The sequence below is a fragment of the Gavia stellata genome, chromosome 6, assembly GCF_030936135.1.
Source record: "Gavia stellata isolate bGavSte3 chromosome 6, bGavSte3.hap2, whole genome shotgun sequence".
Classification (NCBI taxonomy): Eukaryota; Metazoa; Chordata; class Aves; order Gaviiformes; family Gaviidae; genus Gavia; species Gavia stellata.
This window is the reverse complement of record NC_082599.1, coordinates 1,468,835-1,490,150: the sequence shown is the minus strand read 5'-3', so window position 1 is coordinate 1,490,150 and position 21,316 is coordinate 1,468,835. Positions and strand designations below refer to the sequence as shown.

At 47.1% G+C, this 21,316-nt stretch overlaps 1 protein-coding gene across 1 annotated transcript in view; it reads right to left on the bottom strand.

Annotated features, from left to right (window-relative positions):
- The window catches only part of SETD2 (SET domain containing 2, histone lysine methyltransferase), a 52,521-nt gene extending 32,161 nt beyond the window's left edge, over positions 1–20,360 (bottom strand). The window contains exons 1-10 of the mRNA XM_059818760.1: positions 20,340–20,360; positions 15,246–19,666; positions 12,869–13,000; positions 11,843–11,971; positions 7,662–7,785; positions 6,342–6,419; positions 5,938–6,035; positions 4,193–4,319; positions 2,441–2,575; positions 1,655–1,783 (exon numbers count right to left, since the gene is read on the bottom strand). Coding sequence (XP_059674743.1) covers positions 1,655–1,783; positions 2,441–2,575; positions 4,193–4,319; positions 5,938–6,035; positions 6,342–6,419; positions 7,662–7,785; positions 11,843–11,971; positions 12,869–13,000; positions 15,246–19,666; positions 20,340–20,360 — 5,394 coding nt within the window. The remainder of the gene's footprint in view (positions 1–1,654; positions 1,784–2,440; positions 2,576–4,192; positions 4,320–5,937; positions 6,036–6,341; positions 6,420–7,661; positions 7,786–11,842; positions 11,972–12,868; positions 13,001–15,245; positions 19,667–20,339) is intronic.
- Between the last annotated feature and the right edge of the window lie 956 nt (positions 20,361–21,316).

Here is a 21,316-nt window from a genome sequence, read left to right as displayed (position 1 = left end):
TGATTCGGTTTCCCTCCTGCAGCTTGGTGGGAGCAGCTCTGGGTTTGAGCTCAACGACATTGAGTGTCTGAATCTATTCCAGGGGAAAACCAGAGTCTAACCTGACGATTGATTTCTCCAAAGCTAGAGGTCGAAGATGAGTTAGAGGTGAGCTACCGAGCAGCTCTGCAATGCCATGGCACCCGTACATCAGGGAGCAAGGAAGGTAGGAACTACATGTACAAAAATCCAGACTTGAGACTCCCTCGGAGCAACGGCTTCAACATCTATCAAGTGGGATGGATCCTACCTACCCCTAAGAAGAAAATACTGCAGTCCCAAAGGGGAATAGCTCAGCTCCCTCCTAAGAGTGGTTACTGCAACAGATCTCATGACTAACTCAGTCCCTGTAGATTTGGTCTCAAAAGATCTGTTTGTAGCCTCGTGAGCAGTGCCTCCCTGTACCGCAACATGGTGGTGACGTACCGCAGCAAGAAGAACGTTGACTCAGCAGCTGTCAAGCACTTCTGCTTTGGCTAGAAGTACTGAAAAGCCACATCACATCAGCAGGAGAGAAAAGTGGAGACACCCGCTAAATCCATGCCTTGAACGCAACGTGCAAGGCCCGTCGGCAACAACATGCTCTGCACAGTGCGAGGCAGATGAAGTATGGGCAGGTCTACTCAAACCCTACAAGTCAGCAAGCTCTAACTTAACATCAGAGACCCCCAACCCGACAGCACTGAAGTTTTCCAGGTACGTACAGCCTAAACGGTGTCTAAAGAAGTATGGATGAGGACTAGGGGGTGGAAACGCTGGCCTTTCCCTAGGACACGTTGCCTGCTGTCCCTCTCACCACCAGTGACACGCGTGCTTCGAGAGAAGCCATTAGGCCTGGTATCGAGCTGGGCTCCAAAAATCTTCAGGTATCCTCATCCTACCCCAAGAGCTGAAGGTTCACAAAAGCACACGTAGCTCTTCGACTTCTGATACCAACAGGGCCTGTTTCTCAGAGGGAACCCCTGAACCCACGATGTTAAAGAGGAGAAAGGCATGAGTAGGACACGACTCGGTCAGAAATGCTAAGGACCAGCTTGGAGAAAAACCGTGCTGAGCTAAGGAAGCCGGGCTGAGCAGGATTCTCACCGCTTCTGAAAAACAAAGGAGAAGAGGCGCCCTGAGCTCTAGAGCTCACGTGGCTTCCGCTTTCTTCCTCGGGATGCAGGACCGCGTGCACCTCTCCAAACTGCACAGCAACCTTCTTGTAGAAGCACCTTTAATAAAGGAACTTCCAGATGTCTTTCTGCATGCAATGCCGAAGTGCGTATAGAAAACAGAAATTTCAGTTCCACTTCAGATTGTCAATACCTCAAATCCCCTGTGTGGTTCAGTACAGACTAAACAGCAACGGCAATGATCTTTATTTAAGTCTGGCCCATGTCGCTAACTGAGAAATTTAAGAAAAACCACAAGAGCAAATGCTTTCCATATATTAAGGATCTCCCTTAGAGCAGAATTTTTAGGCTGTAGTTCCAAGGATACCTGCAATTTGTTTTCATGAATTCTTGGCAGGTAATATGTACATTTAAAAAAAAAAAGAAAAAAGAAAATCATCACGCTTCTGAGCAATCAGCAATGCTGCTAGGAAAGCTTCAAACCCAAGGGAATTACTGACCTCCAGCTGCAACTTCAGATTGTTAGCGGTGCTTCCTCTCCCATCGCCCAGCTCCGTCATCCAAATCCAGAGGAGAGATAAGCCGTGACACTCCAGGAAGGACTTCAGGCAGGACTGCGAGTGTGTGTTCTGGATGAGCCAAAGGTAGAGAGAGTCCGTGGGAATGCTTAGAGACTTACAGGCCAAAAAACTTTTGATTTCCACGGGCTAACATGGCTAACTGCTCAACTGGGCTTATGTTACCTGTCAAACCCATTGCAGAAGCCAGAATTAGGCACCTGCCAAGATCAGCGCCCGTCTTAATGTCATTTAAGCGGCAGTAACTGCCGGGTTTGGAGCACTAACACATGCAGCAGAACCGTTATAACCGTTACCTGGTGAACAGCTTGTATTGGCGAATAAAACTTAACGATAATGGATTGCACAGAAAACTGGCTGCAACTCATCTGCATACACACAGTGGTAAAAATGCAGGATAATCTTGGAGATAAGACAGCTATGATTTTTAGCTGACAAACTACTAATTTACTCTCTAAACCCTTATGTACAAGGAATTTATTTGCTTCTAGAAACGGACATTTTGCATCACCACCCAGGCTGAGTTCCACCAAATACAAAACGAGCAAGGGGTGGAGATGACACATGATCTATAAAGCAAGCAAAACTGCTCGGCTTGTGCTCGGGATGCCGGCACAAGTGCAAGACCTTTCTCCCACCTTCCCCCTCCTTCCTCTAATTGGCTTTAACAGGACGCGGATCTCTCCCCTTCAGCTGGGTCCTCCTCACCTGTATGAGTTTGAGGCAGGTGAGCTTCTGCTCCAGCGTTTCGATCCGAACCATCAGCCGGGATAAGCTGAGAACTTGGTTCTTATCGGACAGACCCTCTCCGTTTTCCAGCAGCGCTTCCAGCTCCCCGTCCACCTACCACGGCCAAAGAAAAACAACTCTCAGGTGGTGCCGGGCTCATGCCACCCTACGTGATGGCAGAGGCAATGCCTCCCCTGGCTTTGAGAGCCAGCAGAAGCCTCTCCCGAGCAATGTGCCCATACGGAAAAGAAGTCTGGCTTTAATTTGACTCAACGTTTCTTTTATCTGGCCTGTTACAGGTTTTTTTTTAGACCTTAAATCCCGTACAAAAGCACACTGTTCCCACCAGTTCTGTTTCTACTGGGGACAGAGGGCAGGCAGTTGCACTCCTGCCTGACACACACGCAACAGGCAGGAATCCCCCGACTCTAATACCCATTTCTCTTAACGAATGGCACGTTTTAGATGTATACATCTAACGCTGCGCGGAGGAAATTCCAGGTGCGTGCACCAAAATACTCCCAGTCGCAAGTTTATCTTTTCACGCAGGAAAACAGATGTGCGCTGAGAGATTATCTTTAATTGCAGACAGATTCACTCCTTCAAATAACTGACTGGTATTTATAATCTTTACAATCAGAGGTGCATTCCTCTCCATGTGGACACCGAAATATCAACATTCATCATTTAGCCTACAGCTCAGTGTCACCAATTAGCATTTTAAAACCACTTATAAATGACTTATAAATAATTTCTTGGCTTCCTGACTCTCCGATACAGTAAATAAAAACTAAGCTGGCATTTTCAAAGGGAGCTTCTCCCACAAGAGCAGGTAACGAATCTTATTTGTAGGAGTAGAGATTTATATCTTCAAGGAGAGAACAATTACATCTCACAGGAAGCAAAAGGAGCCCATCCAGTTTCTTGCAGCAGTCTGCACACAGGAAAAACTCCTTTTGACTGCTTCGCTCAGATTTCTCCACAGTTTCCTATATCTACCATGTGAACCCATCCCTGCAACTCAATGAGGGGAGTAGGTTCATAGAAGAGGATTACATGCATGAAAAGCTATAAAAAGACCAAAAAAAGGTCTGCCTTTAAGTTACGGATTTCATTCACGTCCATCTGCAAACGCAACTGTAACTGAAGTCAGCACAAATAAGACACATGTTCATACAAGTTCCTCCTGGAAGCTGACTTGCCTCTAGGCCAAAGCAATTAAGAGATTCAAATTTCACATCCCAGCCTGGAGATGGCAAACATCTGCGCCCTTTCAGCTGTCAAATTTCAGGTAATGTCCTAAACGGTGAAGCCGGTATTGCCTGTCTTTCACATACATTTAAACATCATGCAACACAAACCAAATTTTTAAAACCACGTAGAATTTCGTATGCTTTTTAGTAGCATGCAGTATTGATAACCAGAGATTGTACCTGTGAACGTCCCTCTCTGGTGGGACTTTGTGCTAAGTTACCCAGAGAAAGGAAATACAGATTTAACTAAAGCTCCAAGAAAACACAAGTGTTGAGGGCCCCTGTGAAATAAAATGACACAAATACATTCACGGAAAAGACTGAACCTTGAGGTCATCACGAGTCACCGATCGCAGAAGACGACTATAGAGGTGACGTGAAGACTCACATAGAGAGGATCGAGCCCAGGGTCAGCCCTTGGTTGCTGCTACTCTTAGAAATAAATAAAAACACATGTACAGGGGGGAATCAGACTCACCGAGTCCTTCTTACGGGAGCGCTCCTTTTTCATTTTGCCTCCGGCGGCTCGGATGCTGACCCTGTTCTCTCCTCCCAGGTAACCCCGGCAGTTGGCCGAGCCGCAGAAACATTTCTGAGCCTCTTTGCTGTTGGTGGGCACAAGCAACAGCACAGTTTAATAACAGATCGACTGCATCCACAGCAAGTTATTCTACCTTACTCTTAAGTGCATCCACAGAAGAGACAGGAACTTCTCTGCGTGGCAAGGCCTTTCTGGCCACTGAAAATTCAAACAAAGTCTTTATTTCTTACATAGCTACCGTGATCCCATGTTGTCTCAGCTGGAAATCAAAGCCTGCTTCACGTCCAGGCTCTCTGTAGGTCAAGAGCCAAGAACCAGAAAGGAAAAGGTTGGGGTTTTGGGTCTGCTGACTTCTTACCACACATTGCAATCAATATATTAATTTTAATCAAGATTATATATTCATTAGGAAAAAGGCTTGCATTTTATTGCTCGAAACAGAATAAAGAATGGGCTGAGGATTCACAGAAATAGTAAGATTCAAGTGGAAGATGGGTTTTTGCACGGATATGCAGCCATGGAGAGCAGAAGAGATACAAATTATACAATCTTCAGGCAATATTTCTACAAAGCCTCTGTATTTTCTACTTGACATACCATACATTTTAAACTATATGCCACAATTGCTTGGGAGAATGAGGCCACAATATGAAACCCTAATAATTTTGACTAAGCCATATACAGATAAAAATAAAACTATGGGTGTATAGACTGCATATTAGGTGACTTTGCTCGGCTTTAGAGATATTCCCACATGCCCAGCAATCAAACAGCCCTTGCTGCACGAGCAATCAGACGGGCCAAGGTTAAGTTTGCCTGCCTTCCTGCAAGTTTGCACCAGGAACAGAAAGCTACAGGACAGCATCTGACACTTTAGCACAAATCATTTTATAATGCAACTAAAAATTCATTTCTGATTCTTCTGCATATAGAAAGAGCCACAGCGTTGCAGAAGGTCAGATCCAGAAGGAAGAGACGCTCCTTAAACAACTGTATTCAGTAAAAAAACCTAGGGATTATAAAATGGATCTACAATTCATCTCATAATTACATGTTGCTTCAAGCCTGTCAGACGCTATTTTGCACTAATCACATTAAAGAGAGTGAAATACTTTCCCATACACCTGGACAAGCAGTAATATAAAAATATTAGGCCCAGGTTTAGAGAAGAGAGCCAAAGCCCACGCTGGAGCCTGCACACCTGCACTTCTGGAGTCAGACAGGAAGAGGGAATGTGCTATCTATTGGGGTTTTACAGCTCTGCAAGTATTTGCAAAGTCATAAAACAGGGGTGGGTGGGGAAGAAGAGGCGTTATTTAAGAGTATGGCCAATTGTGGAGCTTGGATAATTAATAATTAGACAGAGGAAAGAAACAGTCAAGATAATTATCTGGGAAATTTCCACCGGGTAGAGATGGTATGAAGTGGAACAAAAAGGCAATAAAGTGAGAGTGGAAAAGAGATACTAAATCAACAGGAAATTCCTCTCCCAATCTCTTGTGTTAAAAATGGAGGAAACTTTATCCCAGTAGCTTTTTATATAGTTGAATTCCAGTTCATTTACAACCACTCTATCAGACGAGGCTTTGCAATGGTTTGTTTCAGAGCAGGATTTTTTTGATCGCACCAACGCTCAAAAAGCCCCACTTCCAGCAGCTTAAGCAGAGAGAGCCGAAACGTACCCGTATCTCTGGAACTGGTAATCAAACGTCAGCTCTGAGCCCGATGGGACTAGTTTGGTGGTGAAAAATCCAACTCTGAGCTGCCCATTCACAGTCCACTAAGGCAAGGAAAAAACAAGATGACAATAGTTACTACAAAAGCCAGGCTTGACTCTGGTTTTGCTTTAAATTAAACAAGACTAATCCTTCAAACAGCATCACTGATAAATCTAAAATTTGCTAACTGGATCAGCAGTACTTGCCCATTTCAAAGGCAGCTGCTTCCATTTCACCAAGTTACAACAACAAAAAAACACCCAAAACAAAGAGACGTAAAGATAAAGGAGAAATGCTTTTCACTCTGAGCTCGCTAAGTCGCAAGGCAGTGGAAGTGAGAAGGCAGCAGCTTTGATCCAGCACTTTACCTTTTGTGTCTCGCAGTTTGGTTCACAGCTATGGTTCATAAAACGAGAGCAGTTTCCTTTTTGGGTAGCATCGATTATCTGAAAAGAAACAACAAATAGAGCGAAACAGCCTCCCTCCCTCTGCACCAGGCAGAAATACGAAGCAGGATAGCTACGAACACCGCGCATTTGAACACAACCCACGTAGAAGTCATCACCCTTTCCTGCTCCAGCTATCAACTTTATTTGATTTGGAGAACGGGTTTTATAATGATATTAAGTGCCCTCAAAAAAGAAGAGCACTGAGCAACTGGTACATGGTTCTTAGTTTTCATTGCAGGTTAATACAGATTTCTTCAGTTGGGTGGGGATCCTGAATTTTTAGTATCGGTTTCTGACCCTCTGATACGTGGTACAATGACCATGAGGGCTGGGGAAGCCGAACATCTCTGCCACACGCATCGTACTCAAATAGAAAGGTCGTCTCCGGGATCACTGCGTCCTCCCTTTTATAAGTGGAAACACTCCCCTGTGCCCCCTTGTGATCATACAACAATCCCACGGCAGCTAAAAAAATTGCTTACTTTGGGGGGAAAGAAAAGGAAAAAAGAACTCGCAGGATTTTTAGCTCATTTACTGTAAAGCTACCCAGACCCAAAAAGTCTTGACAGAAGAGACAAGCAGAATACGGTATTAAATTTCTATTTATACACTTTGTTCCGAGTGAGCGAGGGCCTGCCGCCCAAGGTAAGCAACGCTGCACTCTCTGCGTCGCGGCTCTGCCATCCCACAGAGCTGAAGCAATGATAAATAATTAAGAACTTCTATATAAATATTTCAATGGCAGTAATCCTGCACATAGGGACTCCACCAGCTAAAAGTGGCAGAATTTAATGTAGCTCCATGAGCAAAGGAAGTGAGGAAACGTGGTTTCTTGGTAGGTTTTCTAGACTGTTTTACTTGGGAATCCAAGAAGGTCGAGTTTGGCTTAAGGCATCTCCCCAAGCTGGTTTCTCTCCCACAGAGATTTGCTCGTGTGGAAGGGATGGGCCATACTCTATCCTTTCCCCTGGGAGGACAACTTCTCCTCTCCAAGGACACTGGGACAGAGTTAAGCTAACAGACTTCTCTTGAACCAGGTTGAAACTGAGCAATGGGTTAAAAAAAAATATGTAAGGCATGACAACACAAGGCCAGCCAAAGTTTCCTTTCCTTAGGAAAACATTTCTAATAGATTCAGGACGTTGCTTAGCGGGTTCACAGGGAGTCGGCGCTGTACGTAACCAGGGCTAAACCCTGCTAGCCTCCCCCAAAGCCAAGCACAGCCATCACACTGCTCACCTCGTCATTCTTCAGGGCCATGAAATAATAGTGAATGTTCTTGTTCCGGGCATATTCCTTCACGCGAGCCTTGAATTCTTTGTGATCCAGCACTTCTCCGCAGTACTCCAAGACAAAAGTGTTGCTGCAAAGCCCAAGAGGGAAAAAGCATCACTTCATTTAGCCACAAGCAAGAAACACCAAGGAACAGAAAATAAATGCTGCTGAGACAGGATCTCTGAATACAACTTGCAGCCTGGTCATCCTGGTGGTGTAGCTATGATTATTATACACCTTAATCTCAGGCAATTCTGATTAATTTTTTTTTTTTTACACTATCACATGGGTAGGTATATCACAGCGAAAAGCCCAGACACAAGAATAAAGCTCCCCTTCGAGCAGAGTTTATTCTGTAAAAGAACAAGACCTTGTGAAGAGGAAAATAAGGACTATTAAGAGAAGGTGCTGGCAGGTGGTTTTCCTCAGTTGAAATGGAAAGCCTGTCTCCACCTTGGTGGTCTGGTGGGTGAAATGAGGGGCCAATAAAATACGCTTTTTAACTGTAAGAAAGGTGAATTTTAAAGCAGAGATGGAAGAGAACAACTAGTCACCCCTACACTCAGACACAAACCTCACATTCTGCAGCACAGCTGGCCTTTAAACCCTCCAGTCTACCAAGATGCATTCACAGAATCACAGAATCACTATGGTTGGAAAAGACCTGTAAGATCATCAAGTCCAACCATCAACTAACACCACCATGCCCACTAAACCATGTCCCACAGTGCCTCGTCCACATGTTCCTTGAACACCTCCAGTGATGGTGACTCCACCACCTCCCTGGGCAGCTTATTCCAGTGTCTCACCACTCTCTCAATAAAGAAATTTTTCCTAATATCCAGCCTGAACCTCCCCTGGCGCAACTTGAGGCCATTTCCTCTTGTCCTATCACTCATCACTTGGGAGAAGAGACCAACACCCACCTCACCACAACCCCCTTTCAGGGAGTTGTAGAGAGCGATGAGGTCTCCCCTCAGCCTCCTCTTCTCCAGACTGAACAACCCCAGCTCCCTCAGCCGCTCCTCATCAGACTTGTGCTCCAGACCCCTCACCAGCTCCGTCGCCCTTCTCTGGACACACTCCAGCACCTCAATGTCCTTCTTGGAGTGAGGGGCCCAAAACTGAACACAGCATTCGAGGTGCGGCCTCACCAGCGACGAGTACAGGGGCACGATCCCCTCCCTACTCCTGCTGGCCACACCATTTCTGATACAGGCCAGGATGCCATTGGCCTTCTTGGCCACCTGGGCACACTGCTGGCTCATCTTCAGCCGGCTGTCGACCAACACCCCCAGGGCCTTTTCTGCAGGGGAGTTTTCCAGCCCCTTTTCAGCTTTTCACCCCCTTTCCTTCCCATCATTAATCCCTTGCACGGTACCATGGTGGCCTTCCAGCCCTCGTGTACAAATTACGCCCATCTTCCCCCATCTCTGTGTCTGCCCAAAAACCAGTTCTGGTACACTAATCTGCTCCTTCAGCTCATAACTCAGCCATATCTTTCTTATAGATGCCTCCCCAGCCTGCATTTAGCAGATACCAACGTGAAGGTGTCAGCAATGGTCTTCTAATGACCCGCTGCTTAGCTGGGTTAGCTTCCCTCAAAGTCCCGACCACAAAACTCCAAGCCTGGAAAACAGGGACGCAGCAGCAGGACACCGAGGAGAGCTGAGCTAGAAATATCTTTGAACAAACCCACATCAGGTGAGATGGGTCATCTTCTGGGTGTACAGCCTCTCCACCCTTCGCTGGATCTGCGACAGTCCACAGACTGTCTTCTGGTGGGCTGACTACCTAGAGAAGGTTGTTTTCTCCCAAGACAAGCTTTAGCTCCGCAGCAGTGGTCTGTCAGTCTGCAAATCTCTCTCCAAACAACAGTTTTTCAGAATAGCACACGCAGAAACAAAAGCAATATTCCAGCCAGCCCCAGACTTAAGTCGCCGGATGAAGTGTTGAGGAACCGTATCCAAATCCCTTGACGCCCACAGGCCAACTGCAGTAGATACTTTTGCTGCTCTTGTTGATTTATTTACCCTCTTAGCCAAGATGGGCTTCACAGTTATCTCCTTCCCACCTTTCTCAACGTTCCTGATCCTAGCCCACCTAGCAGACATGACGCTTGCTATGGTGAGCTGTTCGCTACCAGACCTTGTCTTCAAAAGAAATTCCTAAAATGTTAAATAAAACTGGACCTGATATTTCCATGCGGGGTAGCAACACTGCTTCAGTCCCCATCACTACCACTTCCCTGTGCACGTGTTATTCCAAAAACAGGACCCTGCTCTTGCAAAGGTTAGGTCCAGCAGCACCAGGGACTCCTCAGGTTATCTGGCAAATCTGGAAAAATGAGGAACCAGAAAATGCCAGGATGCCCACCCTCTTCTTCGATAAAGTTGCTGTGCAACAGAACAGTGCCAGAGAGTGCTCACACGTCTTAACAATCGCTTAACGTTGTTATCTTTTACATAAACACAGTGTGAAGGCACTCTCGGTTAAACGTATCGGGTTGAAAGCGCAAATTTGTTTTCACTGCATTTTAGGTAACTTGGCATACCTCTCTAAAGCAATCAAAACTTTTCCCCGTTTCTTCCTGGGAATTAGTCTCATATATTCGATATAGCAGGAAAAAAACTCTGCCGTAAGACCTATAGCTTTCTTAAGAGTGTCAGAAACATTGCTGGATTCCTCAGAACTCTTTGTCTTCAACAGAAGCAAAAAAAAAAATCAGTTTCCACGGAAACTCACTAAAATATCCAGAGTTACAAAAAATCTTTGCACAATTAAGTTCTAGGCAGACTGTCTTGAAGGTCAGTCTCTGCCGCGCTTGAGACTGAACAGACTCACCATGCCCATCCCACAGCCTTTTGAGGTGGAAATCAGAGCCTGGTGAAACTCTGAGCCCACAGCACTGCTTCCCCACGGCAAGACATTCCCGCAGCTTCTCCTACAAAGTCTGTTGTTGTTCATCTGCGGAGCAGCACAACCAACTTCTGCTCGCCCTGCGTGGATCTGAGAGGACACCCACGCCCACATGACCCGCACACAAACGCGGAGGTCTGAACCTGGGGGAGAAAAATCCACCCAGGTCTTGCTAGCCGTAGGAGCGTGGCAGTTCACCACAGCCGCTCTCGCCTGGAGACACCTCCCGCCTTGCTCCCTTCTCCCAGCAAACCCCACCTTTGCCGCCTGCTCGCCCTGCGACTCTCGCTGCACCTTGTGCTTCAGGCCCCAGCAGCTCTTTGAATGTCCCCGCTCCTCTCCCTTCTCTCATGGCCTCGCCTAAAGCTCTTTTTACTACTGGGAGTATGAGACAGCGCTCAAGGCAAGGCAGAAGGCAACTCCTTGACTTACCCTACCTAGCGAGAAGGCATTCCCATCTCAGAGCGGCTCCTTGCACACACACTTAGGGAGCAAAATGTACCCACTATTCTTCTTCCCAGCCACGCTCGCTTTTGGAGTACAACAGTTTCCAAGCAGGACTGTAATTCCAAAAATATCAGCATCCATCCTGCTGCCAACGGGTTCAAGCACTGCGCAAGCCTCACGTTCAAGTCCCACCAGCTCCTTTGTGCCAGACACTGTCGATAAAGGCACTGATCCAGACACAATGGGCAAATAACACCTGGCTTTAGTGAGAGATGAGTCAAACACAGACTCAGATCCGTAAGCATGGCTGATGTTAAACCAGCTCTTAGAAGTAGAGCCGTTAACTAACAATAGGCTAAGAGGGAGGAAAGATCCCCACGGGATCTTTGTGTAGTCCAAAGGGGAGGAGAAGTCTTGCAGAGGTGGGAAAAGAAGAGGCACAACTGGAGTATGTGCTCCTCCGACACCATGTAGCGGGGACAGAGGAAGGGGGGAAGACAGATTAAACACAAGATGAAGCCATGGAAAGGCTGTCAGAAACCATTACGAGAAGACAAGAGCGCAAAACCAGAGCAGGAGATCTAACTCGCAACTAGTAGATACGTACGTGCTGATAACTAACAGGGGCACCTGACGGAGGACAAGGACAGTATACGAAGCTGGAAGAACCTCAGCCAATCTACTAACGTCAGTGAAACTACAAAAATGCAAGCAACTTATTTTCCCTTCAGGAGGGAATAAAATAGCACGAGTACGTCATTCGAAGAGCAAAGGCTTACGATGGCAGATCTTTGGCAGCTCTCAGCCCCCAGCCTTTCTTCTCAGTGAGGATCACTTCAACATCTGCATGCTGTTTCTTCTGGAAACGCCTGTTGGAGCAGTAGTCGCCGTTTGGGCACCTGGAAGAACTAAGAGAAGGAAACGGAAGAAATCAATTCCCAGCAGGACAACAGTGATAACAGAAATGGCTTAGATGGGAAATAGATACCAAGGAACCATAATAAATTCAGTGTAAAATCTTCAAACGTGTTTTGCTATAAAAAGCATAACCATCTGACTGTCAACATGCAAATGCAGACAATTTATTTCTGGAAGGAAGATAAAAACATTTGGAATGTGAAAGCTGCTGCATTCTATGTTGTACAATCAAAATGGGATGAACCCACCTCTTCTCCCCACGTTTTATGGGTTCTTCCCCCAAGATCTCCCTTTCCCCTGCATCTACTGCTGGGCTATGAAATAAAAACCCAAGGGCAGGGCTTCTCCCAGGTCATTCGTCTTCTTCCACCCCAGCTGGTGACAATCCTCGTGCCAGGGGTTGAATCCCACTAAGCGCCCTGTTCCCTGCCTCCCGCTCACACGGAGCGGCGGCTCCCTCTTCTCCTAGCCTCTTCCAGGAGGGAAAAGGAGACGACAGCCATAGGCTGCAGAGGCTCTGGGGAGAGGTGAGAGATGCAAAAGGAGAAATAAGAGGAAACAAGGATCTCAAGCAGGGCTACATTTGCATTTCTGACTCCCTCCAACCACGTGTGTAATGGACTAGAGTTAAGGCTAAGGAGCAGAAGACTCCAGGCATTTGTAGCAGGTTTTAAGAGGAGGTTGCTAAGGTCTAGCCTCCTGCAGAAGATCTAAGGTCAGATGCTGGTACGCAGGCTCTGAAGACCACTCCGCACCAGCCAGTGAAAATGAGAGTGCACAGACAGCTCATTGCCATGGCCCAGGGAAGTCTGAATTCCTTCAGGGGCTCCCAAGTCATCTCATGGACACCACTGCCCAGCTCTGGCGACTCGTGAAACGCTACTTACCACTCTATCATGAGCAGGCGATTGAGACAGTCTTCTCCACAAGCAACCTCCCCCTGAGCTCGCTCTTCTTTGGAGAGAGGAGGGCATTCGCACAGCATTCGCTTAATATCCCGGTGAGATTTGTTCTTCTTCCTATTGAAGACAAGTCATTGAAATACAGGTTAGACAGCATCTGGGTAGAGAAATTACTCCTCAATCTTTATCAGTTGTTAATGGAGGAAATTAATTTATTCTCTAGAAACTGGGCATATGGATTGATTACCTTTGGACACCCACAAGAAGGTACAGAGTAACCAAGGACTCTGGTTTGAGTGGGAGGTGATGACTTTCTGATCACAAAAGATGATTTCTCAGAAAGACATCCCAGGATATTTAACTCTTTTCTTTTTTCCTTCTCCTCAATGTCCACAATTCAATTTTACTTCCAATGTAAATGTGCACCTACACCCAGAGGAAGGACTAAAACGCCTTCATTTTGTCCTATAAGTAAAGAAGCTGATTTCCAGAAAATTCAGTTCCTGATTTTTCTATACAGAGGCTTTCTCACTGCATAGTACCAGTTCTGAAGTTTAAACTAAAAGGATAAACTTCGATTAGCCTCTTGTGAAATACTATATTCTGTAATCACATATAATACTATGGAGACAATCTCCAGAGATCCCTTCCAACCTCAGCTATTCCGTAATATCCATTTGGTTTCGCTGATCCAAAGGCCAGGAGAAAACCTATATTCTAAAATGTTAACATATAAACCGTTAGTTGAGTGCACAGACCATTTTAAAATACCTTTCTTTTAATAAAGCAAATGGGAAGGTTTAACTACTTAAACCTCTGCTTTACGGTCAAATAAGATGATGAAAAAGAAAACAAGAAAACTGCAGTTACAGAAAAGGCAGGGCATCAGAGGCATCTACTGGTATTTTAGTTGCCATGAGATGATTAGGGAAATGCTTTGGAGCGTGGATCCCAGCAAGACAAAAAAAGGCCTAAGAAAAAAAACTTAGAATGAACTGAATAGCAGGCTTTATCTGCAGATAAGTGGTTGGTATTCAGACCCCGAATCAAGAATATCTTTTAAAATACATTTATAAAAAATAAAACCAGCCATTTTAGCGAACAAAAGGCATGTCAAAGCCTTGAGTGTACAGACCCCAACACACGAAGCCCAACATGACTTTAAATTGGCCCATGTAAAGCGTTCCCCCGAGCTGGTGCTGCGCCCGGTGCCCTCGCTGCTGGCGAGCACCGGCGCTTGGTACCCAAAGGTTCGGCAGGAACACCGTTACTCAACCACCCTTCAGGAATCAGGAGATGAAAAAGGACCATGAAGTTGAATGAAATGGCAAGATTTTAAATAGGCATAAATCATCAGAAGGCTTTACCATAGTCTGTGCCAGGAATAAGAACTGGTTACAAGCTCGTAAGGAGCTCTCACCTACGCGTTAAAGCCAGAGCGAGTATATTTTTGGCAAGGACGAAGGTAGTTGAGCCCTGAAGCAACACACTTACTAATCACCCCTAAAGCTCAGAAACAGATGATTTTCTTTTCCAGAGATCATATCCTGTTCAACATTCCCATGCAAAAAGGGAAAAGGATAATCTGCAGCCAACAGCTACACTCTGATATTTCAAATTACAGTCTATTAGATCTAAAATAACTCATCTGAGATGACAAATAATTACATGCAAGTAACCAAAGCGTTTGGAAACACACATTGTTTGTCCAAAACCTTTCCCACACCTGGACAGATTTCCCTGTGTCTTTGGAGAGGGAGTGAGCTGGCCTCTGAGGACACAAAACAGACAAGAAGTGGCAAGCCCAGAGGTGATGCTGATATAACAGCTCTGGGCTTTAATGTAGCTGCACCAGGTTCAGACGAATGGTGGACAATAGAGAAGGTGGCAAAAAGCTTGGAAAACAATTAATTAGTCTTACAAATTACCATAGGTACAAGAATAACATGTTTACTTGGTGCTGATGGCTGAAATCCCATGTGTGCGAGTCCTGCCTGCTACCCGAATCAACATTAGACAAAGGGGATGCTGCAAGATGACTGAGAAAAGGGTATTAAAAAAAAAAATCATCCTTCCCCCATATCCTCTCATCTTCCCCCTCTTCTCATCACCGGGGCCTGTCTGGGCCCAATCGGGGTTTTCTATTTAGGAGAATAGACCCGGGGGGGGTTAAACACTTGCCCAGCATCGTCTCCTCTATGAGGAGCTTTGCCAGATGTAGGGAACGCGACATCCCTCCCCCTCCCTCCAAATTATGCCAACTTGGCCATAAAACACCCCTATCACAGAATAAATGCAAGTTGAAATCTAAAATTGCTATAGGCAAGGGAAAAAAAAAAAAAAAGGTAAAAAAATCAGTTACCTTTCTGTCAAGTACACATTTTCCTCAATAAGGTCAAAGTAACAGGGCATCTTTCCTTGCTTGGCAAACTCCTTCCAGCGCTGGGGGTCTCTGAAGTCGTCCATGATACACAACCGACCAACCATGGAAGAGTCCTGCAGAGCCGAGTCCACTTGCTCCCCCTCCGGTTTCACCTTCTTCTTCTCCCTTGAGTCCACATCGCTCTCAGAGTCGCTCTCCAACTCCGGGCGCCTTTTTTTTAGTGGGCCTCGCTCTTTCGCATCATTTTTCTCCAAAACCTTCACCTCCTCCTTCTTCTCCCCACCAGGCACCGGCTCCTTGGTCGAATTGCTGCTGATCTCGTGTGCCTGCACCGAGCCTTTCTCTTTCTGCCCGGGCACCTGGCTGGGAAAACGAGGCTTGCAGTCATCATCCCAACGGTCATCTTCGTACTCCTCATGATCCTCAGTTAAAGAATCCGGTACTTGCCCTTGAATTCGTTCGTAATTAACTGCAGAAGGTCTGCTGGCGGACCTTGCATCCCAATAACCATTGCCTTGCCAGTAACTCTGAGAGCTGCCGTACGCTCCCGAGCCCGGCTGGTAAACGTAGCCCGAGTATCCCCCAAAGCTGCTATCCGGCTGCTGGTATGTGCTACTGGGCTTCTCCGGCTGGGAAAAGTCCCAGCCCAAACCACCCAGATCCTCCGTCGTATGAAAACCGTCCAGCCTGGAGAATTCTCCGAGGCCAGACTGGTTAAGCCCACCCTTCCCTTGCCTACTGTCTGGCTTGGAAGAGCTCGTCTGGTGTCGAGTTTTATCGGCGCTTTCAAAACTCTCCGGCAGACAAAATGGCTGCTCGTCTTGTCGGCCGACCGGTCTGCCAACGGACATCAGCTCCTTCAACGTTGTTCTCTCGTCCAGGTTGGGCTTGCCGTGGGAGTCTGCCGTCAAGTCTGCCTGACTCGTACTGTCAACACTGTCGCTCTGAGGCTGGCACGGATCCGGCCGCAGCTCCTCCATGTCCTTCCTGCTGAGCTCGGTAGAAGTTGCTGGGCTCTTCTCCATCCCTCTAGGAGAACATCTGCTCTCTACTTGCGACACACCTTTACTTGGCATATTCTCCGATCTCTCTTCATAGTAGGGTCTACTGGGCTCTGGTCGGTCATCGTCCCAGTGGTCGGAGAAGCGTCTGTTGCCCTGGCTGCTCCGTGAGGAGCCAGGGCTGCTCTCCTCCATGGCTATGGTCGAGTTCTTTGGTACAACCACAACAGACTGGAGCCGTTTCCGTGGCGCGCCGTCATCGGAATCAGAATCCTCCGTGTCACTCTCTTCACTGCCCCCCTCGCTGTCGCTCTCCCCCGTGTCTGAGTAATCGTCGTGGCCAGCAGGAACAAATTCAGCGGCATTGCCACTGCTGTCGCACGTCGGGGCTTGAGTTACCGTCTCCATTGCTTCTGCAGTGACAATGACATCGCAAGAGGGAAACAAGGCATCCGGAAAAGCCGAAGCCACCAAGGGCTCGTTTCCCTCATCCTTCTCGGCCAACACACTGGGACACCGAACTCTCAGATCATCCGGCTCAACTCCCTCAGTGGAAACAGCACTTTCTTCCACGACCTCTCTGCCGCGGTGCTCCAGCGGCACTTCCGAATAGTACGAATGTTCATCTTTGAACGATGGCTTGCTTTTTGCCGAACCAAGATCAACGTGCTGAGTATCCAACTCGAGCATCTCTTCGGCTTCCGAATGCTGCAGCAGCTCCTGGCGTCCATCCGGCGGTGGCACGTCCCATTTGGAAGAGACGCTTTCCTCCGGCACGGGATGGTCCGACCTGAGCCTCGTGGAACAGCCATCCTGGGAGGGATCCCTGCTCGAGCTCTCCACTGCCAGGCTAATTTTATGGGAAGGATGACCGTGCTCATCATCACAGGCAGACTTTGAGTGGTGATCCTCCGTGCTCTCATAATCACACGTAACAGTCTGCGGCTCTACTTGCATGTCCAGGAAAGTCTCGGATGTCACTTTTAAATCTGCTGGTTCTGCTTCGATTTCAACTTCCGAATGATACAACGCAGGGGTGGCATCGTCTGAAACGTAGCAAAAAACTGGTTCTTTGGTTTTGTCGCACGGAGTCGCCTGATCATCCAGCTTCTTAAGTACCGTTTTAGTATGCTCTACATTCACCACAGGCAGAGGGATGGCTTCCCCTTGCTGCTGCGGGACAGGAGCCTCGGCTTGCTTAAACAGACTGTCGCACTCGCTGGACTGGACCCGAGAATCGTCTGGCTCCTGCTCTTGAGACGCATACATGCTCTCAAACCCATTAGATGGCAACGGATACGACGGACTCATCTTCACAACAGGCAACGCTTCTGACCGACACAGGCTATCGTCGGAAGACGCGGCGACATCCTCTGTTTTGGAGGCACTGGAAGTTGCCAAACCATCAGCCTTACCCTCCAGGGACCCATTTACACTCAGCTCCATGGGGAAACACGTTCTTAACTGATCGTGCTTTATCTTTAATAAAGTTTCTTGTTCCTTAACACTGTCATGGCATTCATTTCCTGAAAGTTCCTCGGACTTCGAGTTAGCAAAACCGGCTTTCGATTCGTCTGCCTTTTTAAAAGCGGGCGAATCGTTTAACTGATTTAATGGAGAAAGTGTCTTTTCCCTTTCCAATTTTTTCGCAATGGACACCCTGATCTCATTGCTCTTTAGACAAGAGGTCTCTAAATCTAGAGAATTAGACTGCTGCTTTATTTCTTCAATCGATTCTGTACAACAGAAAGAACTCTTAAATTTATCAGGCTTTGGTGCGGGGGTCTTTGAAGGGGTGGACTTATAACGGGAGGAATTCACATTACTGTCAGGCTTAGAATGGGATGTCCCCTTTCGATAGCCTAGCTCATCAAGGGGAGAGCACCTTTTGGTTACTTCACTTTCTGAAGTCCTTTTTGAATCTCTCTCTGCTTTCGAAGAAGACCTTCCTCTCCTCTCCACGTCGGCATGTGATGACTCTACTTTGCTATCCCTGTCCGACTTAGAGTAAGAAGTCCTCGAGTCTCTGTAGGAGGAGGAGTGGGATGACGTACGCCTTGAGTCGCTCGACCTGGAATGTGTCCTCCTGTACTCGTCCTCCGAGTCCGAGCTCTCTCGCGCCCTGCTGTCCGCGTATGAACGGGAATATCTCGACCTTTCCCTATACGGGGAGCTCCGATGGTATCTGCGGTCGGATTCGTAGTAATGCGAACGCTCCGACCTCGAGTAGGAAGAGCTGGTTCGGGAGCCCCGATCGGATCGGGAACGGGAATGAGACCGGCTTCGCCTTCTGTCTCTGTCTGATCGAGAGCGGGAGGATGCATACCGCGAATCTCTTTCCGATTTTGAATAGCTCGAGTACTTCTCATCCCTGTCCGACTTGGAGCGTGAGGAGGACTTCCCCAGGTCGTCACCTCTGAGGGACGCGGAGCTTCTTCGGGGATCTCTCTCCTTTTCCGTACTTGATATCTTCAGCTCGTGTGACCGCTGGCTGGAGGAGGTCCTCACCGAATCTTCGTCGGACTCAGAGCCCAGCAGCGTGCCGTCGGACTGGGAGAACTTCCTCTTCGACCCCTGCCTCCGGGAGCAGAGGGGAGCACCCTTCGAGCTGTCGGAAACCTCCTCCTCTTTCCCAATATGGGAATCTTCCTTCTGCGGAGTTATTTCCGTCTGCTCGGGTATGTTTTGAGATACACGTTCTTCCGAACCACGCAATACCGCATCCTGCTTGACATTCGGCTCCAAAGCCTCTTTAGGTACTGCGTGGCACGGCTCCTTCGAAGCGGGGACTTCAGCTTCCACGAGCGGTGACAGCAACAGCGTCGACATCAGCGTTACCGGCAGTTGTGGCAAGGCTGCCGCTGCAGGAACCGGCATCGATGCTGCTGGCGACGCCGCCGGCGGAGGGGGAGGCGGGGGAGGCGGTGGCGTTGAGGGAAAGTCCGCGGCCAATGCCACCGGTTCCGTTACCGGTGCCACAGCCGGCGGCGGTGGCGGTAGCGTTGCTGCTGTAGCTGGTGGTGGTTTTGCTGTGACATTAAGTAAATGTTTTTTAAAATGGATCTTCCCTAATTCTACCTTCGGTTTTGGAGGTGAAGACTCCTCAGCTGAACCAGTGGCATCCCCCAGGTCCATTTTGCTTTTGGGGTTAAAGTCAGTCTGAAGGGGTACTGCTGGCGAGTTCTGAGTTTCATTTTGTTTCTCGTTTCCGAGACCAGTCAGAAATCTATTCGGTAAGGTTTTCTTGGTTAAACTAAAGCTGAAAGACACCTTTTGTCTTCCTTGCTCCTCAAGGTTAACCTTTGTTTTGGTGCCTTTGGGCAAAAAGCGACTCGAAGCAACGCCTTTGAATACCGGGCCTTTAATAAAACCAGCTTTCTGCACGGTTTCAGGCTTGCCCTGCAAAAGAAAACAAAGATGCAGTTAGAGGAATTGGGTTTGGGGTTTTTAACTCTGTTCTACAGGCACACTGAACAATTTTCTTTTACCTGGTGAATTTTCAAGATGATAAAACAGAAATTGATACCCTGGGCTGGAGCTTGGGGGAGCACAGCCGCGCTGCCTGCTGCACCTGGCTCTCTCTTCAACAGAATCAACTACCCAGGCATTTCCAGTTTGGAGCAAAACCTCCTTTGGGGTTTGGGCTGAGGCTTTTTAACTGACTTATTAATGACCAAACTGAAAGTCCTTTTTTCATTTAATTCTTATTTTTTGAAAAAAGAGATAGAGTTCAACATACAAAGTTAATTGAAGAGATAGTACCGCTTTATTTGTGCTGTTTCTGTGGTCCTAGGCTACAAAATATCCCTCATTTTTAAGCTCTAAGTGTGTTTGTTTTCACATCCCAGGAGACTGCATTTGGTTTCAGCATAAATTAGACTACCCAGAATTACAGCAGCAGTTTTACACCCCGTCCTTTCCCACCTCCTGCCAACAGCCTTATCTCAGTCATTAGTAATTCCTAATAAGTTTCCAGGCTCAGGAGTAGATCAGTATTAATATAACAACCTCCAAGAATTCCCATCAGGACTCAGTCGTGCGTGATGACTCTGTCACCTCCAGGCCAACCGACTGTAATATGCTCCACGTGCATCTCACCAGCAGCTCTCTGCTGTCTCCTGCCCAGGATCTCACTCGCCACCTTGCAGTGAGGACCGTGCTACAGCACGTCTGTTCATTTTCGATGCTAATGAGCTGAAAATCATCTTCTCTAGGACATTAGGATCTCCAGATCTCCACCAAGAAAGCTGCCGTGCCAGCACTCACAATTGAACCCTGCCTTTGGAAACGGAGTAAGTCTAGAGCGACCAAGCTCCTTCAAGGTGGGAACCTCTTACCTTACAGGATGCATTTATCCAAACCCACAATTAGCAATTTTCAGAGCGTAAAGCACTATATATTTACCCATCTTGGCATTTTTCCAACTATTTTAAAGCTTGGGGCTCGTCTACGCAAAAGCTGTGTCACAGGAGTGCGATCCCTAAAGACAAATGTTGTGGCACCGTGGTAAAAGGGTGTTGTTGTCAATAGTCTTTATCCCCCCAAATCCAAGTTGCATTAGTGTAATTGCACTTTGCGTGAGAAGCATAACTCCAACGGAAACAGTTGTAGCAGTATAAAAACTGCGCAGAGCTGGGTTTTACTCCCATAACTGTTGCATGAACACATCTTTGGCAGCAGGAGTGGTTTCCTGCAACCCACTGTGAATTATTACATACTTTGTTATCCTTTAACTTTTGTAAAACAATGCATAGCTGCTCTGGCTAAAGGCACCATAGTAAATTATTAAATAAGACGTTGGTGGAATGGAAACCCCATCTCATTCTGTTTGCACCCTTGGACATCATATATACAAAAATATCCTCATTTTTGATTAAACACATGGGGTTTTATTTTAATTGTGAAAACCATGTCATGTTCTCCATGCGATTAATCTTAGCTAACAGACCCAGCAGCATGCACACATTTGATCTTCAGCAGCAGAGGACTAGCTGCGTTCGGGAAAAAAACATCTGACTCCTTTTAAATGGGTGCTATTTAAATGGGTGC